This window comes from Acinonyx jubatus, chromosome E2, assembly GCF_027475565.1.
Source record: "Acinonyx jubatus isolate Ajub_Pintada_27869175 chromosome E2, VMU_Ajub_asm_v1.0, whole genome shotgun sequence".
Lineage (NCBI taxonomy): Eukaryota > Metazoa > Chordata > Mammalia > Carnivora > Felidae > Acinonyx > Acinonyx jubatus.
Genome location: NC_069396.1, coordinates 54002621 through 54029016, shown reverse-complemented (window position 1 = coordinate 54029016; position 26396 = coordinate 54002621). Strand labels below are relative to the sequence as shown.

The window sequence follows — 26396 nt, the reverse complement described above, 5'->3', positions numbered from 1 at the left end:
ATTTACCATTAAGTACTGTGTATGCATATAGAGTTTATTTTTTCCAGCTTTATTAAGATATAATTGACACATAACATTGTGTAATTTTATTTATTTATTTTTTAATGTTTACTTATTTTTGAGAGAGACAGTGCAAGCCATGGAGGGGCAGACACACACACACACACACAATCCGAAACAGTCCCAATCCGAAACAGGCTCCAGGCTCTGAGCTGTCAGCAGAGAGCCCGATGTGGGGCTCAAACTCATGATCTGTGAGATCATGACCTGAGCCGAAGTCAGACGCTTAACCGACTGAGCCACCAGGTGCCCCTACATTGTGTAAATTTAAAGTGTATAATGTAATGATTTGATATATGTGTACATTGCAAAACGATTGCCACATGGGAGGGTTTCGAGTACAGAGTGAGGCTGACTCATTGCTGATGTGGTGTCCGGGACAGAACATATCCAGCCTCTAAGTGAAATGTCACTGACACCTTTCTGTCCAAGGGGGAAAGAACCAATGTGCACCAAAGTCTCACAACGCAGCAGGATTTGTGCTGTGTGTTTTCCATATGCACTTTAATCCTCATGGAAGCCCTTACATCCATTTTGTAAAGCAGAAAACCGAGACATGGAGGAGTAAGGTGGCTTGCCTGACATCATAGTGCTAATAAATGAAAGAGCCTTGAATCCATGCCAGGCCTCTCTGATTGCAAAGCCTTAGTTCCAATACAGAAAGAAACTCACATATAGTAGTTTATAAGTCCATTGCCTATGGGGATGTTAAGTCTCCAAGAACCAGCCTTTGGGTCCCCCTTCCTAGAGGATATGGACACTCCCTCTGAGGCTGTTTGCTCCAGGTGGTTCGTCACTTTGTATTGACCTCTGAATATTCTGTGCAGGTGTTCTCCTTCATCTTGTGAAAGCTGATGGAGGCATAATGCAGCTCCTCCTCCATTTCCAAGGTGGGGGGCACCCCTGCAGAGCTTGTGGGCTCAGCAGGGAGTTCTGGCTCAGACTTCTGCTGGTAACCCTGTGTGGAGAGCAAAGAAGGGCTCAGAGCAGGGCTCTTGGGGTGGGGGTGGGGGGTAAGGTGAGAAGGCAGAGAAGGTCCATGAAGTGAATTTGATTCGATAGGACATTGCTTTCTTCCACTCTTTTATCAAACATTTCTTATTTAGCAAATATAACACTATTGATTGCTTTCAAGTTTTACTGAGCACTCACTCAGACCTATGCGGAAAATAGTTTACATAGAGAGAAACTAATTCTCAGAGAGGTTAGGTGCTACCCAAGGCCACACATCTGTTGATCATGAACTCAACTCTGGTCACTCTGGCACGGGACACGCAGGAGGGTGTTTATGAAAAGTTGACTTTTCTTCTGGGTATGTCTCCTTTGTTCTCACACTGTTACCTACAGCCACAACACTTCTGACACCAGATTTGTGGGGTTTTCCCCACAGCAAACAATTCTCCAACACCAGCTGAGTGGCCTGCAGTTCACTTCAATTCTGACACACCCTACCCAGAGATAATGCCGATCCCACACATTAGGGGCTCAGTCTTACAAGGCTAACCTCACCCCCAATTCACCTGCCAATAGGAAGTTGAGGTTGTAACCCGTGCTTCTGGCCAACTGGCTATAAATTCATGGTTGCCATAACACCTATCTCAGGTTTCATTAATTTGCTAGAGTGGCTCATAGAACTCAGGAAAGCAGTTTGCTGTTTACCAGCTTATTATAAAAGGATGTGATAAAAGACACAGATGAACATCCAAATGGAAGAGGTGCCTAGGGTGAGGTGGGGGTGGGGAGTGGCAGGAGCTTCCACACCCTCTCCAGGTGTACTCCTAGCATCTCCGTGTTGGAAGATTCCAACTTGGAACTTCCTTGAGCTCCATACTTTTGGGATGTTAATGGAGACTTCGTTATATAGACATGATGGATCACTAATTTCATTTCTAGCATCTCTCCCCTCTCTGGATAATGGGGAGTGGGGATGAAAATACTGAGCTTCTAATCATGGCTTGATCTTTCTTGTGATCTGTTCATCCAGAAGCCCACCCAGAGTCACCTTGTTAGAACAAAAGATGCTCCTATCACCCAGAAGGTTCCAAGGGATGTAGAAGTATGACCATACTTCTACAATGTAGATTAATTTCTCAAGATTTATGGCAACATTTCTCAAGAGCATTTGCACTTCCTCTCCTCCCATTTTCTCTTGAACTCATTCCAATCAAGAAAACTTCCTCCACTGGGCAACCAGATCTGCTTTTCTCAAGATTAACTGTGATACCATGTGCTAAATTTAAATGGTCATTTCTCAGAACTGATCTTACTGGGATTACTACCATTTGAAACAAATAAGCGTTCTCTTCTCCTTGAAACTTCATCTCCCTTTGGCTACCAGGACCCAAATCTACACTCTTTTTGTCATTTCTTTTTTTTTTCTCAGTGGTCTTCTTGTTGTTTTCACCTTGTAGCCCTGTCTCTCCCGGGGTTCTGTCTGTGGACCTCTTCTCTTCCTTGTGGCTTCATCCCCTATCAGACCTTGATGTGTATGCTCCCCAAATCTCTGTGCCTCCTACCTGGACCCCTCTCCTGAGCTCCAGACCCTTGACATCTAACTTGTCTTCTTCATTTGGACATCTCAGAGGCACCTGAAGCTTATAGTAACCAAAATAAAGTTTGAACCCCCCTGAGAAATATACTCCCGCATAGATGGCAATTTCAGGAATCGGTGGTTCAATTATTTATGTTGCTCAAGGCAACCACATCGGAGTCATCTTTGGTATCTATGGACATGTATGGGCATCTATGGGTATTTATGACATCTATTAACATGTCTGGACATGCATGGACACCTGTGGATATTTATGGCATCTGTGGAGTCATTTTTGGCATTTATCACATCCATGTGGTGGAGGCAGTGAACTATCTCTGCTCACATCACACACATACTCTACCATTCCATTAGCAAATCCTGATTCATCATTGTTACCCATTGGACTATGTCTTATGGACTGAATTGTGTCTCCTTGGATTCATATGTTGAAGCTCTAACACCCCGTGCGCTGTATTTGGGGATGGGGCTTTTAAAAAAGTAATTAGGTTTAAGTGAGGTCATTAAGATAGGGCCCCAAATGACTTACATCCTCATAAGAAGAAGAGACCCTGGAGATGTGTGTGCATAGAGAAAAGGCCACGTGAGGACATAGAGAGAAGGTAGTAATCTGCAAGCCAAGGGGAGAGTTTTCAGGAGAAACTAACCCTGCCATCACCTTGATCTTGGACTTCCAGCATAACAAAATATATGTTTCTGTAGTTTAAGACACTCAGTCTACAGTATCTTGTTATGGGAGCCTACATTATCTCTTGCCTGGATTACTTGAGTTTCTTCCTATTTGGTGTCCTCTTTTCCTAGCCTGATATAGGTATTCTCAGCACAGCAGACAGAGCGATCCCATTAAAATGAGCATCAGTTCATGTCTGTGAAACAATAAAAGATAAATGTGTATCAGAAGACAGACAGAGAGAGAGAGAGAGAGAGAGAGAGAGAGAGAGAGATCTGCCCTTGGTTCCTGTACAGATTTCCTAAGACCCTTTTAAATTTCCTAAGTGATAAGAGTGCTAGGAACATCTTCTGGTCTAATGTTTGGTCTTTGACCCTGGTTCTTGACACAGAGTTCCTAACTCCCTTGGGATTTCCTGGACAACAGCAGTGCCTTTTGTTCTAATGATGCAAATCTTGGTTGGCTCCTGGATGGAGGCTGGTCACAGAAATACAAAGCTGCGGTTAGAAGCTTGGAACTTCTAGCCCCATGTCCTCATCCCCCAGGAAGGGGAGAGAGGTGGGAAATAGAGGTAATGATCAATCATGTCTATGTCCATAAAAATCCCAATAGTATGGGGGTGGTGGTTAGGGAGCTTCTGGGTTGGTGAATATGTGGAGGGTGGCATACCTGGAAATAACTTGGGAGCTCCACACTTCTCTTCTATCTGGATGTTCATCTGTATCCTTCATCATATACTTTTATAATAAACTGGTACACAGTAAATAAAATGCTTTCCTGAGTTCTGTGGGCCTCTCTGACAAAGTAATTGAAACCGAGGAAGGGGGTCGTGGGAACACCCGATTTATAGCCAGTTGGTTAGAAGCACAAGTGACAACTTGAGCTTGTGGTTGGTGTCTTAAGGGCGGTGGGGCTGTCTTATGGGCTGAGCCCTTATCTGTGGGATGTGATGCTAGCTCCAGATAGATAGTGTCAGAATTGAGTTGAGTTGTACAGTAGGACCTCCAGATGGTGTCAGAGAGAATTATTTGGTGTGGTGAAAACCACACACACATTTAGAGACCAAAAGAGTTAGAAGTTAGGTATTTTGGATGAGTAGTAGTTCTGTGTGGTTTTCCTTTACGTTATCACCCTTCTCAAAATACAAAGGTAATTATGGTGAACTGCAGGGCCTTGTAACGTCTGCAGCCCCCATGCCTCTCTCCATCTTCATTTCCTACCCATCGTTACCCACTGCCCCCCTCCCACACAGCTCTGTTCAAACACACTGTCCAACTTCCTGTTTTCCCCACACACCAGGCATGCCCCAACCTCAGGACCCCCAAACCTTGTTTAGAGCCATAGTGATTCTCTCAGGGTTCACGCTGTGCTCCCTCACTTCCTGCGGGTGTCTTCTCAAAGACTCCAGTGCCAGGACTGACACCTCTCATTCTTCCATCTAATGCCCCTCCATAGCACTATTTCCTGACAATTTCTTGCATATTTTCACTACCTATATGGTCACTGTTTTCTACACACACACACCCCTCAATAAATGTAAGTCCTTGACAGCAGGGACATTTTATATTTGTAACATACGTATTTGTAAAAACAGAGATATTTCCCAACTATCCAGAACAATCGACAAGTGGAAGACATTTGCAAAGGAATGAATGAAGGCAAGGTGATTGCAGATCATGTACTCAGAAACCTCAGTGGTGTCCACCTTAGAGTTTTAAATGAATAAATGAAAATTAGAGCTTGGAGATGAGCAGGACTAGGGCAGATTGACATAGACACATGAGAAGGTGAGCACAGCGGAGCAATGATTCTGAGATGCAAAACGCTCGCTATGCTTGAGGCGAGTGAGCAGGCTGGTGTCGGAGAGACAGAAGCATTGAAGGGGACCTTGGGTTTCCTGCCCCAAATCTCATACCAAGTTGTGTGGGCACCCGACTTGCAGGAGTGTGGAGAAGCAGTGCTTTTCAAACTTGGTCATGTGGGACAAGGGTTCTGCCTGGAGGTGATGCTAACATGCCAGGGAGGAGAAGCGGGGAGGGCTGCAGCAGGGTAAGGACTAAGAGGGGAGCTCAGCTCAAAGGGAGTGGATGCATTATGCTGTACTGAGGAGAAGCACAGGCCTGCACACCCTGAAGCACATTGGTGTGAGAAGTGCAGGGCTGGGGCGGGACAGGGTTGGGTCGCTGGCAGGGTATTAGGGACACAAGTGCCATCAGGGAGGTGAGTGATCAGCAGGAAGAGTATGTTTAGGAGCGTATTAACCATATGTTTGTGATGCTTTGGCATCTGGGGCCCTGCTAATCCTAGAGGAACTGCCCCTGCCAGGACTAGCCAATCTCTAGAGATGTTAAAGGACTTGCCTTGCAAACATCTCTTTCATATGCAAACCAACCCATCCAAATCTCACACCCAAACCCTCCTTTATCCAGCTCTTACATTCTGGGTCACTATTCTTCTGCCTAATCACCCCAGGGCCAAGTACCAAGCAACTAGGGACGGCCCCAACACCCCAGAGCTTGCTGAAATGATTCAAACTAGCCAATCTTAAACTCACTTACCCCTTCTCAGCATGCCTTTCCTGTGGAAACTCCAATAAAAGCTCCCATCTGTGTCTCTCTATGCCCCCTCTGCCTTTTGGTCGACCTCAACCCTGTCCATGTGGTCTTATGTGTGATCATGTGTCCTTCTTCCTGGGAACTTGAGTAACAGGGTGCCTTTTCAGTGGCAATCACCTCTTGATCTGTTGGCCTCAGACACTGAATAATAATAAAACCTACATTTTCAACTAAGCAGGAAGGTGATGAGCTCATTTCTGGATGTGCTGAATGGAGCATGGCTGTGCGCCACCCCAGGAGATGTAGAGGAGAATCTGCACACCAGGATGCCCACATCACTCACCAGGGGAGGTGGCCCTACAACTGAGTGGATGCCGTCCATGCCCGCTGCTCTCCGGGTTGCGGTCTTCCTACAGGTCTTCACTCTGATGAGAGAACCAGGGTCTCTGACATAGGGTCACTCTCTTGAGGCTGGAGTGAGCTACTATGGCAGGTCAATGGTGGAGTGAGCCCAGAAGCCTTCATATCAAGACTTTGTAACAAGGTGCCCCGGCTCCTGGACTTCTGGAACCAGGGCTGGGAACATACTCATGCTTGGCCCAATGGTATCAGCTGGATTCTTACCATGACTGCAGCTTTTGCCCTTGCTGTAGGGCCTCACAACCCCTGCAGGTCCCGCTTCTTCCCCTCTCGCCCACATCAACACAGCTCACCCAAAGAAGATGAAGCAGAGGCAGAGAGCAAGCAGCGTGGTGACACCAGCTCCCCAAATGGCACCTTTAATCATTCTTGCCCTGGTCTCCAGGTTCCCTGTAGACAGAGGCACTTGGGGTCAACTCCAATCTTGACAAGCAAGACACTTGGGGTCAACTCCAATCTTGACAACTCCAGCATACTGAGAGGGGTACTCGTCCCCTCCCATCCAGGGTTCAGCCCTGAGGGTCTCCCACCCACTGTAGGAACTCAGCCTCCACCAGAAGGACATGGTCTGTGTGATACCATGTAGCTCTCACACTCCTGTTCAGCTACTACCATTTTTTCTAGGACCCAGGTTCTTCTCTGCAACAGATCCCAGATCTGTCTGCAGCAGGATCGTGGGGCTCTGGGCCCCGTGGGCGTGCCAGAGAGAGAGACATATGCACACAGCATATGTCTCTATGGGATGTGGAAAGATCTTGTCCTTCCTTCTCTCCAGGGAAGCTGTTTGAATCTCCTCTCCTGGCCTCCACTGACCCTGTCTCAGGGCCAAAGGTGGTCTCTTATGCTTCCAGAAGTGGGTGGAAGCAGCCAAGTATATATACTGTGAGCCTAACACACTCAGGGTGAGGGATGTGTCTCTGGGCACCACCTGTCAACCATTTGGTGGGCACTGAAAGAGTCCAAAAGGAGCTCACTGTCCAGGTGGGAACCAGATGTCACTGTCAATGGGAATAGAACAGTGAGGGAAAGCCTGGGCTCAGAGAGAGGTCAAGGTGAGAGCTGAGGATTCACAGTCAAAAAATGTCCCGGAGACATTTGGGGACAGTGAAACTACTCTGCACGATACCACTAGATGGATACATGTCATTATAAATTGTCCAACCCATAGAATGCACAACACCAAGAATGAACCCTAATGTCAACTATGGACTTTTGGTGATAAAGGCAATTACATGTAGGTTTGATTGTGACAAAGGTATTCTCTGGTGGGGGACACAGAGAGTGGAGAGGCTATGCATACAAAAGCAGGGGCTTGGGGGAAATCTCTCTACCTTCAGCTCAATTTTGTTATGAACCTAAAACTCCCCCCCTCTAAAAATAAAGTCTCCTAAAAATGCCCCAAGGCCTTCAATGACTGGAGGAAGATAAAGAGTATACTCAGGATGGTGGGGAGAAAATAGCAGGTCACCCTGGCAAGACCAGAGTGGGAGGGGATGAGAGAGGAGGGCTGAGGGGGGTTCTCATGTCTAACTACAGCCCACCACACATCTACCCACTGACTCTGAAAGTCCCGCTCTGAAAGAAACTGCTAGTCAGTGCTCCATGGACAGGAGGCTTCTTCCCACCTTTGTCATCCACTAGGCAGACATCAGCTGTCGAGTTCTGTGTGGCACCTAGGATGGGAGGACAGGATTTCCCTCTTTAGTGAGGAAGGGTGATGTGAGATGCATGTGGACATCCTCCCACCCCCAGAAGCCAGAGAAACACAGGAGGGACAGGACTTGAGTCATTCAAGGTCCCCTCCTCAGCCAGGCCTCCAGGACTAAAGCACCAGCATCCAGAACCTGGACTTCATGCCCCTCACCCCCTCAGGCACTCAGGTCATCCTGGCCCTACACTCACAGGTGACATTGAGCTGGACGGTCCTTTCCACCATCACACCAGCTGCAGGGAACTTCACCTGACAGGTGAGGTTGGTACCATGGTCCTGGGGCCGTGGGGTGAGCGTGAGCACTGAGGAGAGGTGGGTCCTGGGGCCCAGGGAGGTGAGAGCCGCTGACATCCAGGAGAAGATGGGGGGCGTGCCCCGCTCACAGGCCCAGGGCACAGAGCAGGTCAGGTTCCTGGGGTGTCCACACTCCAAGGTCTCAGGGATGAGGATGTCAGGTGTGTGGGTGAGGGCTGGTGAGGAGAGGGGGAGACACAGGGATCAGAAAGAGGGTCTGAGGTGCCGCCCTGAAAGAAGCCTCAGGCTTCGGTCAAGGTTGTCCCGGGACCCCTATCCTTCCCCTGTGGCCTCCCCTGCAGTGTGCTCCTTACCTGTCACACGCACAGAGAGCTGATTCTGTCTGTAACTATACCTTATATTAATCCCTGTCTCCACCCTAAAGACGTACGTCCCGGAGTCCCTTCTCTGGGCATCTCTGATGTCCAGGGAGCAGTCATGGTCCCGAGGGTCTCCAAGGAGGCGGAATCGGTCCTGGGTTTCCTTCTGTACTTTTCGATCTGGGTTGTTTGTGGCCACTGGAGCATCCAAATATATGTGGGCCCTTCCCCGGAACCAGTAGCCATGAACAGGGTTAATCAAGTAGCTCGTGGGGTTGGAGAATTTGCAGGGCACGTATACACACAGGCCCTCCTGCACTGTCAGTGACTCCTGCACTTGCAGCCAGTATCTCTCATCCTGAGCCTGGGACCCTGTGGAGAAGGCAGGGTCAGCGGCAGTCCCCAGCTTCCCTCTCCCCTCGGCCCACTCACCTGCCCATAGCAGGAGCAGCAGCAGCGGTGGCAGCAGCATCTAGAGACAGAGGGTGTCTGGGCTTCCTGTGGGTGAAGGAGAAGGGAAGGCAGAGGGAGGGAAGCTGAGGAGGACCCACGGGAAGCTGGGGAGGAGCATGAGGTCTCACGATTTCACAAAGGGGGAACTACCGCTGCGGAGCTCACCCCCTCTCTGCACAGAGCCTGTGACCCCCGCACTCCCAGTCCAAGACCCGGGAGACCCACCCAGGAGGAGAGACCAAGAACAGACCCTGTATCCTGCCTCCCATCTCCACTCTTCCCTCCACCACTGGAGCCTGGACCAGGACCTCTGAGAGCGTATGAGGCATGGGACACAGTGAGCCTCCTAAGATCCTCCCATCTGAGGTGCTTGTCTGAGCAGCATGGTCTACACCAAGGAGCTAATCAACTCTTGTCTACAGCTGGAGGGTCACAGCCTCGTCTGGACCGAGTGGTCAGTCCTGCAAGGTGGAGGATTCTTTAGGTGTGTGAGCATCTGGGGCATAAGAAAAGAAGGGGGCCACGGTGAGGTGAGGGCAGGATTCCTTCATTGATTCACTGATTGATTCTCCAAATACTTGGTGAACATCTGTGTTGGGGGACCTGAAGACAAGACACATGGGGTTGACCTGGTCCATCCTGCAACAGGGACCCCACCCAAGGCGCCACTTCCTCTGCAGATACGCTGTGCTTTCACTTTGTCCCTGTTAGGTTCACAGCTGCAGGCATGTGTGACTTTGCAATGTCTCTGCTGGCCTACTGCCGGTTATTTTCTAAATATTCAAGGATGGGTCCATTTTTGTTTTTTTGCTTCTATTATGCTGATTCATGAAGTTTCAGTGGCATCTCCAAACGGAAAACCATGTAGCGTCTTCACGTCAAACAAAAGGGAGAACACAAGTTCATGAGCCAGTGGACACTCTTTTCCACGAATGCTGTCTATACAGTCATTTGTGGACTGAAGCAATATGTTTGGTTGCTCATCACACAGATTAGCATTTCCCGTCATGTAAAAACTCTGATTCTCAAGGTGAAATTGGCTCAAAACATAATATTCCAGAAAACATGAGTGGCATGAATATACGGCTGCAATTAAAATTTTAGGTTCTGCTCATGTATTTTTCCATCTCACTCTGTGGAGTATACATCTGGCAAATCCTTGATGTCTCTATTTACGATATGCATATATAATAGCATTTGCTGTCAACCATTTGTAAAATCTTCAAAACACAATAGTATCTAAATATATGTTCCATAAACATTACTACCATAGAGACACTTTTGCACCTTATCTGATAAGTGAGGAATTGAGTCTCCAATAAGTGAAATCATACCTTATTCTGGATTATTAAAAATGTACGATTGTGGCACATAATGGAGAAGCCAATGCAGTTGGTTTTACAGTATAGAAAGTTATACCATTTTCATGGATTGGGAAGATCTGCAAGTTCTCATTATGTTTCTTTAATGAACTTTGTGCTTTTTATAAGACAGAATGTAACTACTTGAAGTGTGCCTTTCTATGAATCCTGACAAATGTATACCTCCACAATCAGGACGTGAACGTAACCACCATCTCAACTGGGTTTCTGGCACCTCTGTGCAGCTCATCAAGCCATCTCCAGCCCCAGGTAACCATTGATCTGTTCCCCTCATGGTGAATTAATTTTGCCAATTTGAGAATTTCCTAGAAATGTACACTTTGTGTCTTCTGTATTCTCTCACTCAGCACAATAATTTTGAAATTGATCCAAGTCGTATTTATAGTTCATAATGCATTTATTACTATGTATTATGCCATTCATGGGTATATTGTAATCTTTTATTTATTCACCTATTGATAGACATTTGAGATTTTCAAGTTTGGGCTATGAATAGGAAGGTAAAACCTTTTTATGGACATGTTTATATACTATATAAACTATATATATATATATATATATGTATATACACACATATGTATGTATATACATATATACACATACATATGTATATATACATATATATACATATATATGTATATATATACATATACATGTACATATATATGTATATATATATATATAAAACACCCCCATGAGTATATAAAAGAAGGATATTTGTGAGACTGACATAACAATGTGTGTCAACTATACTTCAATAACAAAATAGACATAAAAACTGCTAAAAGAGAAAAAAGAGTCCCTCCCCAAAATGTCATTATTAGGTCAAAGAGTAACTGCGTGTCTCACACTAGCAGGAATTGCTACACTACTCTCCATAATGGTTTTAACCTTTACTACTCCTATCCACAATATTTCAGAATTCTGGTACTTCCACATTCTTGTTAATATTTGGTATTGTCAGCCTTTTAAAAATTTTAGCAATTTTTCAGAAGTTTAGTGTATCTTGTGTTTTTTAATTCTTTTTTTGTTTATTTATTTTTAAGAGAGAGAGTGTGTGTGCAGGGAAAGGGCAGAGAGAAAAAGAGAGAGAGAGAGAATCTCAAGCAGGCTCTACCAGGTCGGCGAAGAACCTGATGTGGGCCTCGAACTCAGTAACTGTGAGATCATGACCTGAGTCGAAATCGAGAGTTGAACACTTAACCGACTGGCTACCTAGGGGCCTCTTTAATTCTCAATGCATTTTAATTTTAGACATAGTGAGATTCACCTGTTAACATGTACAATTCTTGAAATTTGACTGATATATAGAATTATGTAATCATAACCACAGTCAAGGTACTGAAGAGTGCCATTCCCCAAGATCTTCTTTCCTCCTGTCGCTTGGTGGCCAAGTCCTCCCTCCTCCCATAACCTCTGCAAAAATGCTGGTCTGTTCTCCATTCCTCTTATTTTGCTGTTTACAGAATGTCATAGAAACGGAATCATGCAAGAGTCTGGCTTCATTCATTTGGCCTAATGCATTAGAAGGTCCTCCATATTGTTGAGTATGTATGCTAATAATTTGTACAATCTTGCATACACTAACCCCTGGGAGACCATTGGGGTTGTTTCCTGTTTTGGGGTGACTATGAATAAAATAACTGTCAACATTCACATGCAGGTTTTGTGGGAACGTGTTTTTGTTTCTCCTGGGTAAATATCTAGGCATTAGGTCCTCAGTCCCACATTTGGTGTAGGTTTGACTGAGACACGATTGCTAAACTGTTCTCCACAGTGGCTGTACCATTTGGTGTTTCCACCAGCAATGTGTGTGGTGGGTCCTGGTTGCTCCACACTCTCTTTCGTATTGGATATTACCAGGATTTTTCTCTTATTTTCATTTGGATTCTTTAGCCTTTGTAAGAGGAGTGCACTGGTATCTCATCCTGGTTCTAATCTGTGATTTCCTAAGGACAGGTGATGCTGGGCATGTTTTCATGTGCTCATTCTCCATTCTTTTTCCTTCTTTGGTGAAGTGGTTGATCGAATCTTTGGCTGCTTTGTTTTTACTGAAGCAAAATATGCATAACAGAACCTCTACCCTTTTAACCATTTTAATTGTTTAGGTCAGGGGCATTGTAGGGCGACCACCACCATCCATCTCTACAACCTTTTCCATCATCCCAATGTGACATTTTGTGCCTGTTAAATTAATAAGCCTCCATTCCCCCACCCATCTCCTGACCTTCACAGCCATCATTGTATTTTCTGTCTGTAAACTTGAGCTCTCTAGATACTTGGGGTAATGGAATCATACAGTATTTGTCCTTTTGTGACTGGCTTATTTCACTCACAGTAATGTCCTCAATCCACATTGTAGAATGTGTCAAACGTTCATTCTTTTTAAGACTGTGTAATATTCCACCTTTTGTTTTTGTGTTTATCTGTTGTTAGACCCTTGGGTTGTTTCTGCCGTTTTCACTGTCATGAATCATGCTGCTATGAACATGGATGTAGAAATATCTATTCAAGTTCCTGATTTTGAGCTTTTGTGTATATACTCAGACATGAGGTTCCTATCTCCTATGGTAATTCAATTTTTTTTAATTTTTTTTAACGTTTATTTATTTTTGAGACAGAGAGAGACAGAGCATGAATGGCGGAGGGGCAGAGAGAGAGGGAGACACAGAATCGGAAGCAGGCTCCAGGCTCTGAGCCATCATCCCAGAGCCCGACGCGGGGCTCGAACTCATGGACCGCGAGATCGTGACCTGAGCTGAAGTTGGACGCTTAACCGACTGAGCCACCCAGGCGCCCCTCAATTTTTAATTTTTTGAGGAACTGCCATACTGAATTACACAGCCAATGCACCCTTTATAATCTCAAGAGTAAAACACAGGACTTCCACATTCTCTGCCTCCTTGCCAACACTTGTGATTTCCTGGGTTTTGTTTTGCGTTGTTTTTTATGATACCATCACTGCGTGGTTGTAATCTGCATTTGGCTGATATTGGATTTTGACCATCTTTTCATGCACTTAGTGGTCATTTGTATACTTTGTGAAAAAAATCTATTCAAATCCTTTGTCAATTTGTTTCGTTTCTATTTTTTTACACAGTTAGGTTTCGTTTGTTTACTCATTGTTTGGTTTTGAGAGTCCTTGGTATATACTGGATACAACTCATTCATCAGATATATATTTGTAGGTATTTTCTCTCTGTCTGTCACTTCTCTTTTAGCTCTGTTAAGAGTGGCTTTTACAGAACAGCAGGTGCCTGGTCCCCAAGATGTGTGCCATGCCTGTGGTGACCCACTAGTGTATCAGGTCATGGAGGAACAAAGTAGAGGAAGTCTGGGGACTAATGGAGGCATTTAGGGGTGCAAAAATCACTTGATCAGTGCTGTGGACTGAACAATGTCCCCAAAGTAACCTCTGTCTTAATCCCTGAAACCTGTAGATGTTACCTTACAAGGAAACAGGGTCTTTGCAGATGTGATGAAGTTAGAGATATGGAATTGGAGATCGTCCTAGATTATCTGGGTTGGGCCCTAAACCTATCACAGTGTCCTTCTAAAGGGGAAGCAGAGGGTGACCTGCTACACACAGAGTAGCATGAGGCGACATGACCAGAGAAACACTGAGTGGAACAGTGACACCACAGATTAAGGGAGCCAGCAGCCACCATCACCCAGAAGAAGCAGGAGGAGTCTCTCCTTGAGCCTCAGGAGGGTGTGGAGCCCAACCAGTCCCGATTTCTGTTCAGCAAAACTGAATTGGGATTCTGGGGTTCAGAATACAGTACCCCAAGTTGTGTCCCTTGGGCATAATGACCCTTTCAGACTGAAAGAATTTTAAAAATGGCAGTTGAGTATGGAAACCAATTTGACAATAAACTTCATATATTGAAAATAAAATAAAATGACCCCAAAAAGCTAAAAAAAAAAATTGCAGTTGAGGAAGGACTTTGTGACCTTCCCCTGCAGTGGGTCTCACTGAAGGGTGCCCTCCCTCTACCCGGAGGAAAGGAGCATCACATCTCTGAAGACAGATGGACAAAAGACAGATGAAAAGATGGCCTTGCCAAGCCCTCTGTTACTACCCACAGCTCAAACTCTGTTCTTCTGGGTGTGGCCCCGAGTTTCCACTCTTCATCAGATCTATCTTTAAAAAACCACTGAGATTTAACCATTTATTTGGGTCTTCATTTCCTTATGAGGGCTCCTGTGCCACATAAATCTCATATTAAATACACTTTCATGCTTTCCTGTCCTTCACCTGTCCTGTGTTACAGGTCCCAGGGGAGAACTTAGCAGGGCAGAGGGAAGAAATGTACTTCATTCCTTACACAGCTTTCTGGCCTCCTTGTGAGGGATTGATTACGTTTCCTTTGTTTTAAGACACTGAGAGTGTGTCCTTTGTGACAACAGAAGCTGATACAGGAGGGAAGTCGGAGATGCCCTCTCCAGGAGCAATGCAGAGAAACACAGAGAGCAACCCACCCTCTCCAGACCCTTCTTGGCTCTCTCTTTTTCCCCCACACACCACACCCATTACCTCAGAAACAAAATCCTGTTTGTTTTATCTTCATAATGTGTCCAAAATAAATGCCCACTCTTTTTGGTTCGAGCCAACATCACTTCCTGTCTTCAATAGGCATCATTTCCCTTCCCCATCTCTGTTGTGCTGTCATGGACCCATTCAGGCCAGTCCTGAGCAGAGCAGCCACAGGGATCCTATTAAAAGGAAAGTTCTATCATATCTCTGCTCTCCTCAAAGGCTTCAGATTGTTGCATTTTCAGCAAGGCTCACATGGTCTGCACCCCCACTGGGTGTCCACCCCCTCTGGGTCTCTTCCCCTATGAGGTCTGCACACCCACGGGGTCTGCACCATCCTCCCAGCATCCCCACCTGACGCTCCTGTGCTCTCAATCTTGGCCACTTGTTTCCAGTGAAACACCAAGCCAGCTCCCACATCAGAGCTCTTACACTCACTGTGCCTTCTTTTCCATTTTCTTGGAGTAATTTTCTCTTAAGCAAACACAGAACCTGCCTTGTCACTGCCTCAAGTCTTTGCTCAAATGTCACCTCCTCCTACTCTCAGTTGTAGAACATGCTCCCCAATATGTCACGTGCCACTCAGTCTACATGGTTTCTCTCCAAAAACATTTTCTACCCAGTGTGCTCTGTATTATTTCCTCTTTATTTCTTTTGATTTATATCCTTCTTGACTACAGAATGACATCTTCTTGATTATAATGATTTTTTTTTGCTATGTTCACAGATGCACCCTGACACCTACAAGGTGGTGTGTCAATAGTACTTGTTGAAGGAGTCTGTAAATAGCTGAATATTACTTCACTCAAAACCATATGAGACTCTCACTCTCACACACACACTTGTGCATACACACAGCTGGGTGGCATTTACTATTGAGCCTGAAGGTAACCAGGACTTGGAGATGTAGGAATGGGGAAAGTCTCATGCAAAGTCTTATAGTCAAAAGACCTCTAACATGGCTGGGTGTGGAGAAGTTGCAAGATGCAGGGAGAGGTAGGGATCTGGGTGGGGAGACCAGAAGGGAACAGACCATGCCAGGTCTTCGAATCTAGCCTGTTTGCACCTCGGTCTTGGCCATGGAGAGGAATTGTAGCTCTTCATACTGTGGAGGAAGTGGACAATAATGGCGTCCTGAGGGGCGCCTGGGTGGCTCATTCGGTTAAGCGGCCGACTTCGGCTCAGGTCATGATCTCGCGGTCCGTGAGTTCGAGCCCTGCATCGGGCTCTGTGCTGACAGCTCAGAGCCTGGAGCCTGTTTCAGATTCTGTGTCTCCCTCTCTCTGACCCTCCCCTGTTCATGCTCTGTCTCTCTCTGTCTCAATAAATAAACATTAAAAAATAATAATAATAATAATGGCGTCCTGAGACTCCTTCTGGAGGCCTGTGTTGAGGAGGCAGGTGGGTTAGAGGCCTAGAGAAGAGACCACAGGAACAAGCAGGGTCAGGATGGGGAGGAGACGAGCATGAGGATGAGCAGGAGGAAGGATGGACAAGACTGAGTGATGTGTTGGATCAGGCAGAAGGGAGGGAGGTCACGGTGGAGAACCACACCCCAGTTCTGGCCTTAAAGATGAGGCCATGCCAGCCATGTGAGGGAATCCCAGTGGAGATGAAGGTTCAAGAGGAATGTGGCAGCTCAACCTTGGCCATGCTAAGTGAAGCAATCCTGGGGCCATCCTGGAGGAGGTGATGGTGGGATGTTGGGTGGTGGGCTGCCCACATCACTTACCTGAGGGATTAACTGGGGGTGGTATTGGCCTCCTCCACGTCCCCTGCAGGCCTGGCTGTCTCCTTCCTGAGGAATCTCAGTCTGAGAGAAGACAGCAGGGCCTTTCGGTCTGGTCCTGGGAATGCAGGGCCAACTGATTCACTCCGGTTCCCAGCTAAGGGGATGGAGGGCAGACAAGGTGGGAGAGTGCAGGTATGGCCCCATAGACAGCCGTGAACACAGCAGGTACAGCCCGTCCTGTCCTGGACACTGTGGAATCCTCACACCTGGTTGCCCTCCCCCCTGCCCTGCCCTCTGACCTGTTCAGTCCCTCCTGCACTGGGTCTGAGACTCAGCCACATGTCCTCACCCTCCCCATGCTTCCCCTCCCCCTGGGGCAGTGCTTACATGAGGATGATGAAGCAGAGGAGGAAGAGCAGGGTCTTGACAGTCACTTCCCCAGTGGCTACTAGAGCCACCATGTCAGGGACCCTGACTGTCCTGTAGGAACAAGGGATGAGGACAAAATTCATGTGCTTGATTGCAACCCTGAGTCCTCTGCTCCCTGCAGTATTCTTGACATTGGCTCTCAAGTCCTTCCTGCACCATTGGATGGGGGAACCACCTGTGCCCGGGCCTCACCCCACCCTGTGCCCTGGCTTTCCAACAGTAGGATGGGAAAAATATGCATAAGTGGGACTTCATCGAAATGAATCCTTTTATTTATTTTATTTAAAAAAAAATTTTTTTAACGTTTATTTATTTTTGAGATAGAGAGAGAGACAGAGCATGAATGGGGGAGGGTCAGAGAGAGGGAGACACAGAATCCGAAACAGGCTCCAGGCTCTGAGCTGTCAGCACAGAGCCGGACGCGGGGCTCGAACTCACAAACCGCGAGATCATGACCTGAGCCAAAGTCGGCCGCCCAACTGACTGAGCCACCCAGGCGCCCCGAAATGAATCCTTTTATTCATCTATTAGCCCTATTGAGAAAGTAAAAAGCCAACCTATTGAGTGGGAGAAAAAAATTACCAATGATAGATCTGATAAGGGAGTAGTATCCAGCACATAAAAAGAACACTTACAACTCAACAACAAAAAGACAAACAACCGAATTTAAAACCAGACGTTTGCAACAACGTGGGTGGAACTAGAGTGTATTATGCCAAGCAAAATAACCAGAGAAAGAGAGATATCGTATTATTTCACTCATATGTGGAATTTAAGAAACACAACATATGAACATAGGGGAAGGAAAGGAAAAAGAAAATAAAAACAGAGAGGGAGGAAAACCATAAGACACTCTTAAAAACACAGAATATACTGAGGGTGCTGGAGAGGAGGTGGTTGGGGGATGGACTAGATGGGTGATGGGCATTAAGAAGGGCACTTGTTAGGATGAGCACTGGGTGTTATATGCAAGTGATGAACCCGAAAATATACTCCTGACACCATTATTACACCATATGTTAACTAACTTGGATTTAAATTTAAATAATAAATAAATAAATAAATAAATAAATAAATAAATGTCTGGAATGGGGTCCAGCAACCTACAGTTTACAGATTTGCCAGGAGATTTTCCTCCACAACAGCGTTGGATAATCACTCTCTTAAATAACATGTAACATTTTACAGTAGCAAACTAAAAAATACACTGAAAAATAATAACATAAAATAAAAATAGGAACAGGACTTAAATAAGTTCTGCACAGAAGATATACATATGACAAATATGTCCAAAAACAAACAAACAAAAAGAACGACATCATTAGTCATTACGTAAATGCAAATCAGACTGCACTGACATACTCCTTCACACCCACTGGTAGGCTATCATTATTTTTTAAAGGAAAATAACAATACTGGTGAAAATATTTAGAAACTGGAAGCCTCACACACTGCTGGTGGGAATGTCAAATGGTGTTGTCACTGTGGCAAACAGTCTGGTATTATCCTCAGAAAGTTAAGACATAGAAACCACCTTTTGACCTAGCATTTACACTCCTGAACATATGCATTTGACCTAGCATTTACACTCCTGAAATGGAAAACAGTGTTCAACAACAACATGTCCTCTGATGTTCATAGTAGCATTCTAATAGCCCCAAGAAGAAGCCACCCAAATGTCCATCAGCTCATAAATGGAAGAACAGAATGTAGTACATCCATACAATAGAACGACAAAAGAGAATTAGTACTCATACATGTTCTACGTGTGATCCTTGGAAAGGTTTTGTAAAATGAAAGAAACCAGACACTGAAGGCCATGCTTTGGGGGATTTCATTTAGTTGACATATTCCACAGTAGGCAAATCACCAGAGACAGAAGTCAGATTAGTGGTTTCCCGGGGTCAGGAGGGGGGGGAATGCGGGGGTCATTGCCTAACAGGTATGGGTGTCCCTTTGGGGTGATGACAATGCAGGGTGGATGGAATCAGGCAGTGGTGATAGTCGCACAACATTGGGACATCCTAAAAGCCATCTATTGTGCACTTAAACATGGCTGCAATGGAGAGTTATCTTTTAGGTGAATTTTTCCTCAAAAAAAAATAATAATGCATATCCATAAAAAGTACCATATGGAGAGATTGGTTCCCACCTGGTTCTGGCAAAGATCAAAAAGTTTCACCCCATTCAGAGTTGGTGGAAACACATACTTTTCACCCCGGCTGTTGGGAATATAACCTTGCCCACCCTGTGTGGAGAAAACTTGGCCACGTCTCTCAAAAGTAGAAAGAACGTAAGGGGCACCTGGGTGGCTCGGTCAGTTGGGCATCCGACTTCGGCTCAGGTCATGATCTTGCAGTCCGTGAGCTCAAGCCCCACGTTGGGCTCTGTGCTGACAGCTCAGAGCCTGGAGCCTGCTTCGGATTCTGCGTGTCTTTCTATCTCTCTCTGCCCCTCCCCTGCTCGCACTTTGTCTCTCTCTCTCTCTCTCTCTCTCTCTCTCTCTCTCTCTCTCTCTCAAAAAAAAAAAGAACGTAAGATCCTGCTCTTCTGGTTCTAGGAATTTATCCCATAGACCTAGACACACATACATGGAATGAGATACAAGATGATCAACTGCAGTTTTTCTGTTGGTGGAATAAAATGGACACTGCGTTTTTCCATTAGTAGAAGATGCATGCAGCAGAACCCATCCATGTGAAGGAATACTGCACAGTCACGGATAAGAAGGAGGACAGCCTGTGCCACTGATAGCAAAGGGCCCCTATATCCTTCGTGCAAACACAGCAATGCTCAGAGCAGCCCACGGACCCTGGTCATTTGCCAGGAGGGGACTGGGTATCTGAGGACAGATTCTGCTGTGCATTCTGAATACTTGTCCATGTGAACATATTACCTGTACAGAAGTATTAAGTAAGTACTTGTTAGGGAAAATAAAAGACAGAGCAGGAAGAGAGTCATCAGGAGACGCATGATAAGGTGCCTGGAGAGGCAGATGGCCAGGTGGCCCTGTTCTACTGGTTCTCCTGGTAACAGGGTGGAGAGCAGAAATGGGGGAGGGAGGGGCCGTTGGGGACAGCTGCTCAGGGTCCCTGAGGCAGGGACCCAGCTCTTTTCTGAGCTTGGAAGAGGCCCAAGTCCCTACAGCCTGGGAGAAGGCTGCTTCCTACCTGTGCTGTGTCCCAGGCAGACCCTGAATGATGGGTTCTGTGTGGCACCTAGGATGGAAGGATGGGATTTCCCTCTTCAATGGGGTGGGGTGATGTGAGATACATGTAGACATCCCCCCACCGCCAGAAGCCACAGAAACACGGGAGAGACAGGGCTTGAATCCTCCTAGGTCCCCTACTCAGCCAGGCCTCCAGGACTAAAGCATCAGCATCAGCACCCAGATCTGGACCTCCTGCCTCCCATCCCCTCAGGCACCCAGGTGGTCCTGGCCCCACACTCACAGGTGACATGGAGCTGGACGGCCCTTTCCACCATCACACCAATTGTAGGGAACTTCACCTGACAGGTGACATTGGTGCCGTGGTCCTGGAGCCGTGGGGTGAGAGTGAGCACTGAGGAGAGGTGAGTCCTGGAGTCCAGGCAGGTGAGGGAGGCTGACGTCCAAGAGAAGATGGGGGGGTGTGCCCCGCTCACAGGCTCAGGGCACAGAGCGGGTCAGGTTACTGGGGGGTGTCCAGACTCCAGGGTCTTAGGGATGAGGATGTCAGGTGTGTGGGTCAGGGCTGGGGGGAAGTGGGGAGACACGGGGATCAGAAGGTGGGTCCACAGTGTGGCCCTGAGAGAAGCCTCAGGATTTGGTCCAGCTCCTGACTCTGAGGCCTGACATATGTTACCCCCAACCCGTCCCAGGTTGTCCTGGGACCTTACCCATCACTTGCACACAGCGCTGGGTCTGTGTTTAACTATATCTCAAATAAGGCCCTCTCTCCACCCTAAAGACATATGTCCCCAAGTCACTTCTCCGTGCATCTCTGATGTCCAGGAAGCAATTGTAGTCCCGGGGGTTTCCAAGGAGGTGGAATGGGCCCTGGGTCTCCTGCTGCAATTGTTGACGGGGGTTGTTTGTGGCCACTGGAGCATCCCGGTGTATACTGACCCCTTCCCGAAACCAGTATCCGTGAGCTGGGGCATTGTCACTGTATTGGACCAGGGGGTAAGAGAAACTGGAATGCACAAAACACACACAGGCCCTTCTGCACCGTCACGGACTCTCACACTCGCAGCTGGAAGCTGGGATCCTGAGCCCGGGACCCTGCAGGGAATCGAGGGTCAGTAGCGGCCCCCGCCCGCCTGGCCCTCTCCCCTCCGCCCACTCACCTGCCCACAACAGGGGCAGCAGCAGAGGCCACAACATCTTAGAGACAGATGTCTGGGCTTCCTGTGGGTGAAGAAGGGAAGGCAGAGGGAGGCTGAGGGGGGCCCACGGGAAGCTGGGGAGGAGCACGAGGCCTCACGATTTCGCAAAGGGGAACTGCGGCTGCGGAGCTCACCCCCTCTCTGCACAGAGCCTGTGACACCCTGAAAGAGCAGACCCAGGCCGGCCGACTAGTGACTACGTCCCCGACATGGCCGCAGAAAGAAGTTCCCGCTCTAACCTCAGACCACGCATCCTCCCCTTGAGTAAATTATGTTTTCTAAGATGAAACGTAGGGGTTTCATCAGGCTACTGATTGATGCATTCTTCCGAAGTCTGAGCTGGGAGGAAGGGGAGTGTGAGAGGCATGGAAAGTGTGAGTTGAAGAGGGAGGGCTTCTCTCAGGGGCCAGAGGCAGGAGCCCTCAACCCTGTCCAGGCTTAGAATGACCTGGGAGCATTTTAATAACTGACCCCTCCCCAAACCAGTTAAATCAGAGTCTCTGGGGATGGTATTTATATAGCACAGCAAGGCTGACAGCCAATGGTTAATAGGTGACCAGTGAGAAACGTTCTGTATACACTGAGGCCAAACATGTTAAACAACCTCAGACACAGTGGTTCTTAAACTTCAGGTGCATCAGAATCTCCTGGAAGACTTGTTCAAACACAGATTGCTGAGCCCCACCCCCAGAGTTTCTGATTCAGTAGGTCTGTGACCACCAGGCCCAACATTTGCATTTTTAACAAGTTCCAGGTGACTCTGATAATGGCTGATCTGGGACCACACTTTGGCAGCCAATTGGCTGAGGCCACGACCCTTCCCCAGCCAATTGGCTAAGACCATGATCCCTATAAAACCTTTGTGCTTTTGAAACTCGCTCTCTCGCTCTCCGGTATCTCACCACTGCCTCGGGTGCAGGTAGGGGATTGAGCTCGAGCTAGCTCGAATAAAGGCTCTTTGCTTTTGCATCAGACTTGGCTCCCTGGTGGTCTTTGGGGATCACAAATTCTGGGCATGACAGCCCCTCGGCCTGAGACCCAGGAGACCCACCCAGGGAGGAGAGACCAGGAGCAGACCTCCGGGCACTTCCCTCTGTCACCGGAGCCTGGTTCACAGGGATGTGGGTCCTGCCTGTGGGGGCGGCCTCGACTTTGCTGGAGGCCTATCCTGATGGGGAAAAGTGTAGCAGTGATGTCTGAGATCTCCTCAGCACGAGTGCTGGAGAGTGGGTGTCCTAAGTCCTGCTGCTCAGGCTGTGGGCCCATTTGCTCTGGGGAAGCAGTCACTTCTTGGCCTGGCTCGATTTATAGCCTCTGTGTGTCTACCCCTGTTATTCTTTTTTTGTTTTCTTTCCAAAATAGGAAAGGCTTTTTTCTTTTCCTTTCTTTTCTTTCTTTTCTTCCTTTCTTTCTTTTCTTTCTTTCTTTCCTTTCTTTCTTTCCTTTCTTTCTTTCCTTTCTTTCTTTCTTTCCTTTCTTTCTTTCCTTTCTTTCTTTCTTTCTTTCTTTTCTTTCTTTCCTTCCTTTCTTTCTTTCCTTTCTTTCTTTCCTTTCTTTCTTTCCTTTCTTTCTTTCCTTTCTTTCTTTCCTTTCTTTCTTTCCTTTCTTTCTTTCCTTTCTTTCCTTTCTTTCCTTTCTTTCTTTCCTTTCTTTCTTTCCTTTCTTTCTTTCCTTTCTTTCTTTCCTTTCTTTCTTTCCTTTCTTTCCTTTCCTTTCTTTTCTTTCTTTCCTTTCTTTCTTTCCTTTCTTTCTTTCCTTTCTTTCTTTCCTTTCTTTCTTTCCTTTCTTTCTTTCCTTTCTTTCTTTCCTTTCTTTCTTTCCTTTCTTTCTTTCCTTTCTTTCTTTCCTTTCTTTCCTTTCTTTCTTTCCTTTCTTTCTTTCCTTTCTTTCTTTCCTTTCTTTCTTTCCTTTCTTTCTTTCCTTTCTTTCTTTCCTTTCTTTCTTTCCTTTCTTTCTTTCTTTCTTTTCTTTCTTTCCTTTCTTTCTTTCCTTTCTTTCTTTCCTTTCTTTCCTTTCCTTTCTTTCTAATTTAATTTACATCCAAGTTAGTTAGCATACAGTGCAACAATAACCTCAGGAGTAGATTCCTTAGTGCCCCTTCCCCATTTAGCCCATCCCTCCTCCCACAAGCCCTCCAGTAATCCTCAGTTTGTTCTCCATATTTATGAGTCTCTTCTGTTTTGTCCCCCTCCCTGTTTTTACATTATGTTTTGTTTCCCTTCCCTTATGTTCATCTGTTTTGTCTCTTAAAGTCCTCCTATGAGTGAAGTCTTATGATATTTGTCTTTCTCTAATTTCGCTTAGCATGATACCCTCCAGTTCCATCCACGTAGTTGCAAATGGCAAGATTTCATTTTTTTGATTGCCGAGTAATACTCCATTGTGTGTATACACACACACACACACACACACACACACACACACACACACACACATATATATATACCACATCTTTATCCATTCATCCATCGATGGACATTTGGGGTCTTTCCATACTTTGGCTATTGTTCATAGTGCTGCTATAAGCATTGGGGTGCATGTTTCCCAGAAAGGCTGTATTTTTAAGACTAAACAAATAGCACAAACGTAGACCTGTCATTCTTAAGCAGGGGCGTTGCCTGCACCCCACCCCACCCCCCCAGCCAGGGGACCATTGGCAGTGTCTTGACACATTTGATGGTCATAGCTTAGGACGAGGGTGTGTCTGGCAATTAGTGGGTTGAGACTAGGGATGCATTTAAATATACCTCTGATGTGCAGGATGGCTCCCACTGCAAAAAATCCTTCGGCTCCAAGGTTCAGTAGTCCTGAGGTTCAGAAAGCCTGGTCTAGAGGTGCCTGGGTGGCTCTGTCAGTTAAGCATCCGACTTCAGCTCAGGTCATGATCTCACGGTTCGTGAGTTCAAGACCTGAATTTGGCTCTGTTGCTGACAGCTGGGAGCCTGGAGCCTGGTTCAGATTCTGTTTTCTTCTCTCTGCCCTTCCCCTGCCAGCACTCTGTCTATCTCTTAAAACATTTCTAAAAATGTAAAAAAAAAAAAAAAATTCCTGGTCTAGACTTGAGAGACATCTTCCAGGAGTGGGGTCTTGGAGGTTCTGCATGAGTGTCCAGCCTGTGAGAGATGAGTAAGGGTCTTGGGTGAAGTGAAGAAGACAGCCGCTCATTCACTCACTCAACAGGTCCAGGGTGAACATCTGCTCTGTGTTAGGGCTGGAGGCACAGCAAACCCAGCTCCTGCCCTTGAGATGCGCCCCATAGGGGGCAGAGACACACGGTCCACAGGCACCTGCCTGGTAGAGGCCATGAGGGCCGCGGGGCTGCAGACTCTGTCGTCAGGTGCTTCGGGGGCACGAATGACCAGAGTGGACATGGCCTGGACTCTCAAGGGACAGGAAGGAAGGTTCCCTGCTATAGGACCCTGCTGTGGACCCAAAGTCAATGCAGAGGCAAAATTGGGCTGAGCAGGGCAAGAGCTGTTTGCACCTCACGCTGTGGTCCCCCTGCTCACATGGCCCTCCAGGGCCTCCAGGTCTCATGTGGGCCTTGTTTCCCGCCCCCTTGCTCCTGCCCTGCCACATAGTCATCCTGCCAGCCCAGCTGGAGGCCACCCCTGCACCCACTGAAGGTGTTAGCTTCAGGCAGTGCAGGTGTCTAAGTGCCTTCCAGATGCTGCTGGCTCCTTGCCATCAGCTCTCTGACCTCCTCTGTGGGCAGACTGGCTTGTCCATTCCACCCCATTCATTGGACATCTGTGAGTGAAATGTCGTGCTCGCCGCATCGGTGAGGGAGGGCTTCCTACCCGAGGGTGATGGGGACACTGAACGTGTGACACCCACTGTTGGGCAAATGACATCAATAGCAAATTATCAGTCACATGTATTCACTGCCTTGGGGAAGAGGACGCACACAACGCAGACCCCATGGGGGCTGCACCCAGGAACACAGTGGACAACCAGGGCACGTGGGAGGCTGGCTCTGTAGCGACAAGAGTAAGTGGTGACTCATGGTTCCTGCTGGCGGATTCGAAGGACTTGTTTGAATAATTCCACGGGCTGAAAGGGAACTCGTCTTAGTCCGCTCAGTCTTCTGTAATAAAACACCATAGGGGTGCCAGGGTGGCTCAGTTGGTTAAGCGTCCGATTTCGGCTCAGGTCATATCTCATGGTTTGTGGGTTCCAGCCCCATGTCAGTCTCCACACTGTCAGCACAGAGCCTGCTTGGGATTCTCCCTCTCTCTGCCTCCCCTCCTCTCTCTCTCTCTCTCTCTCTCTCTCTCTCTCTCTCTCTCTTTCTATCTCAAAATAAATAAATAAACATTCTAAAATAAAATAGAACAAAATAAATACCATAGACTGGAGATGCTTGAACAACAGAAATTTATTCCTCACAGGTCTGGACGGTGGGAAGTCTGAGATTACAGAGTCAGCAGATTGGGTTCCTGGTGAGTACATACTTTCTGGCCTGTAGGCAGCCACCTTCTCACAGTGTCCTCTCACAGTGACCTTTCCTCTTTACAAAGATGTGGTGACAGAGGAAAGAAAGGGGGGAGGGAGGGAGGAAGAGGGATCACTCTCTCTTCCTCTTTTTACAAGGTCACCAATCTTAGGACTCCCCTCCTACGATCTCATTTAATCTTAATTATCTCTGAAAATACAATCACATTGGGGGTTGGGGCTCCATCGTATGAATTGGGGGCGGTGGGGCACAATTCAGTCTACGTCATTCAGGTTCCATGGGGACCCCACATTCCATCCTTGTCCTCTCTGTAGGCAGTTTCATATCTGTCACATGCAAGGAAAGCAAGCCATATAAGTAATTATATTTTGCATTTCCTCTTTTCACTCGAAAGACTTCTGTCGCATCCTCCATCATCCTGTGGTCAATGATGCTCAAGGCACAGTTATATTTCCCAG

At 46.9% G+C, this 26396-nt stretch overlaps 1 protein-coding gene and 1 pseudogene across 3 annotated transcripts; both read right to left on the bottom strand.

The window, feature by feature from the left end:
* Positions 1-547: 547 nt before the first annotated feature.
* On the bottom strand, positions 548-10231 carry LOC106973026 (myeloid cell surface antigen CD33-like). 3 transcript variants are annotated; one of them, XM_015070074.3, is made up of 7 exons: positions 9014-10228; positions 8576-8953; positions 8159-8437; positions 7882-7929; positions 6550-6646; positions 6180-6261; positions 548-1018 (listed from the first exon to the last, which is right to left on the bottom strand). In XM_015070074.3, exons 1-7 carry the CDS (start codon positions 9051-9053, stop codon positions 854-856), a joined length of 1089 nt encoding a protein of 362 aa, XP_014925560.1. In that variant the 5' UTR covers positions 9054-10228; the 3' UTR covers positions 548-853. The 3 variants fall into 3 exon arrangements, with proteins under 3 accessions (XP_014925560.1, XP_026892942.1, XP_026892943.1); XM_027037141.2 differs by having other exon boundaries at positions 8576-10228; XM_027037142.2 differs by lacking the exon at positions 7882-7929 and having other exon boundaries at positions 8576-10231.
* A 9995-nt stretch (positions 10232-20226) lies between these two features.
* On the bottom strand, positions 20227-24853 carry LOC106972988 (myeloid cell surface antigen CD33-like; annotated as a pseudogene).
* Between the last annotated feature and the right edge of the window lie 1543 nt (positions 24854-26396).

Coding starts and splice junctions, on each gene's coding strand:
- LOC106973026 (XM_027037141.2), bottom strand. CDS start 9,053: ATGCTGCTGCCACCGCTGCTGCTGCTCCTGCTATGGGCAGGTGAGTGG. Junction 7,930..8,158: donor CGTCCAGCTCAATGTCACCT/GTGAGTGTAGGG, acceptor CTCCCATCCTAG/GTGCCACACAGAACTCGACA. Junction 6,262..6,549: donor CTCTGCTTCATCTTCTTTGG/GTGAGCTGTGTT, acceptor TTCTCTCATCAG/AGTGAAGACCTGTAGGAAGA.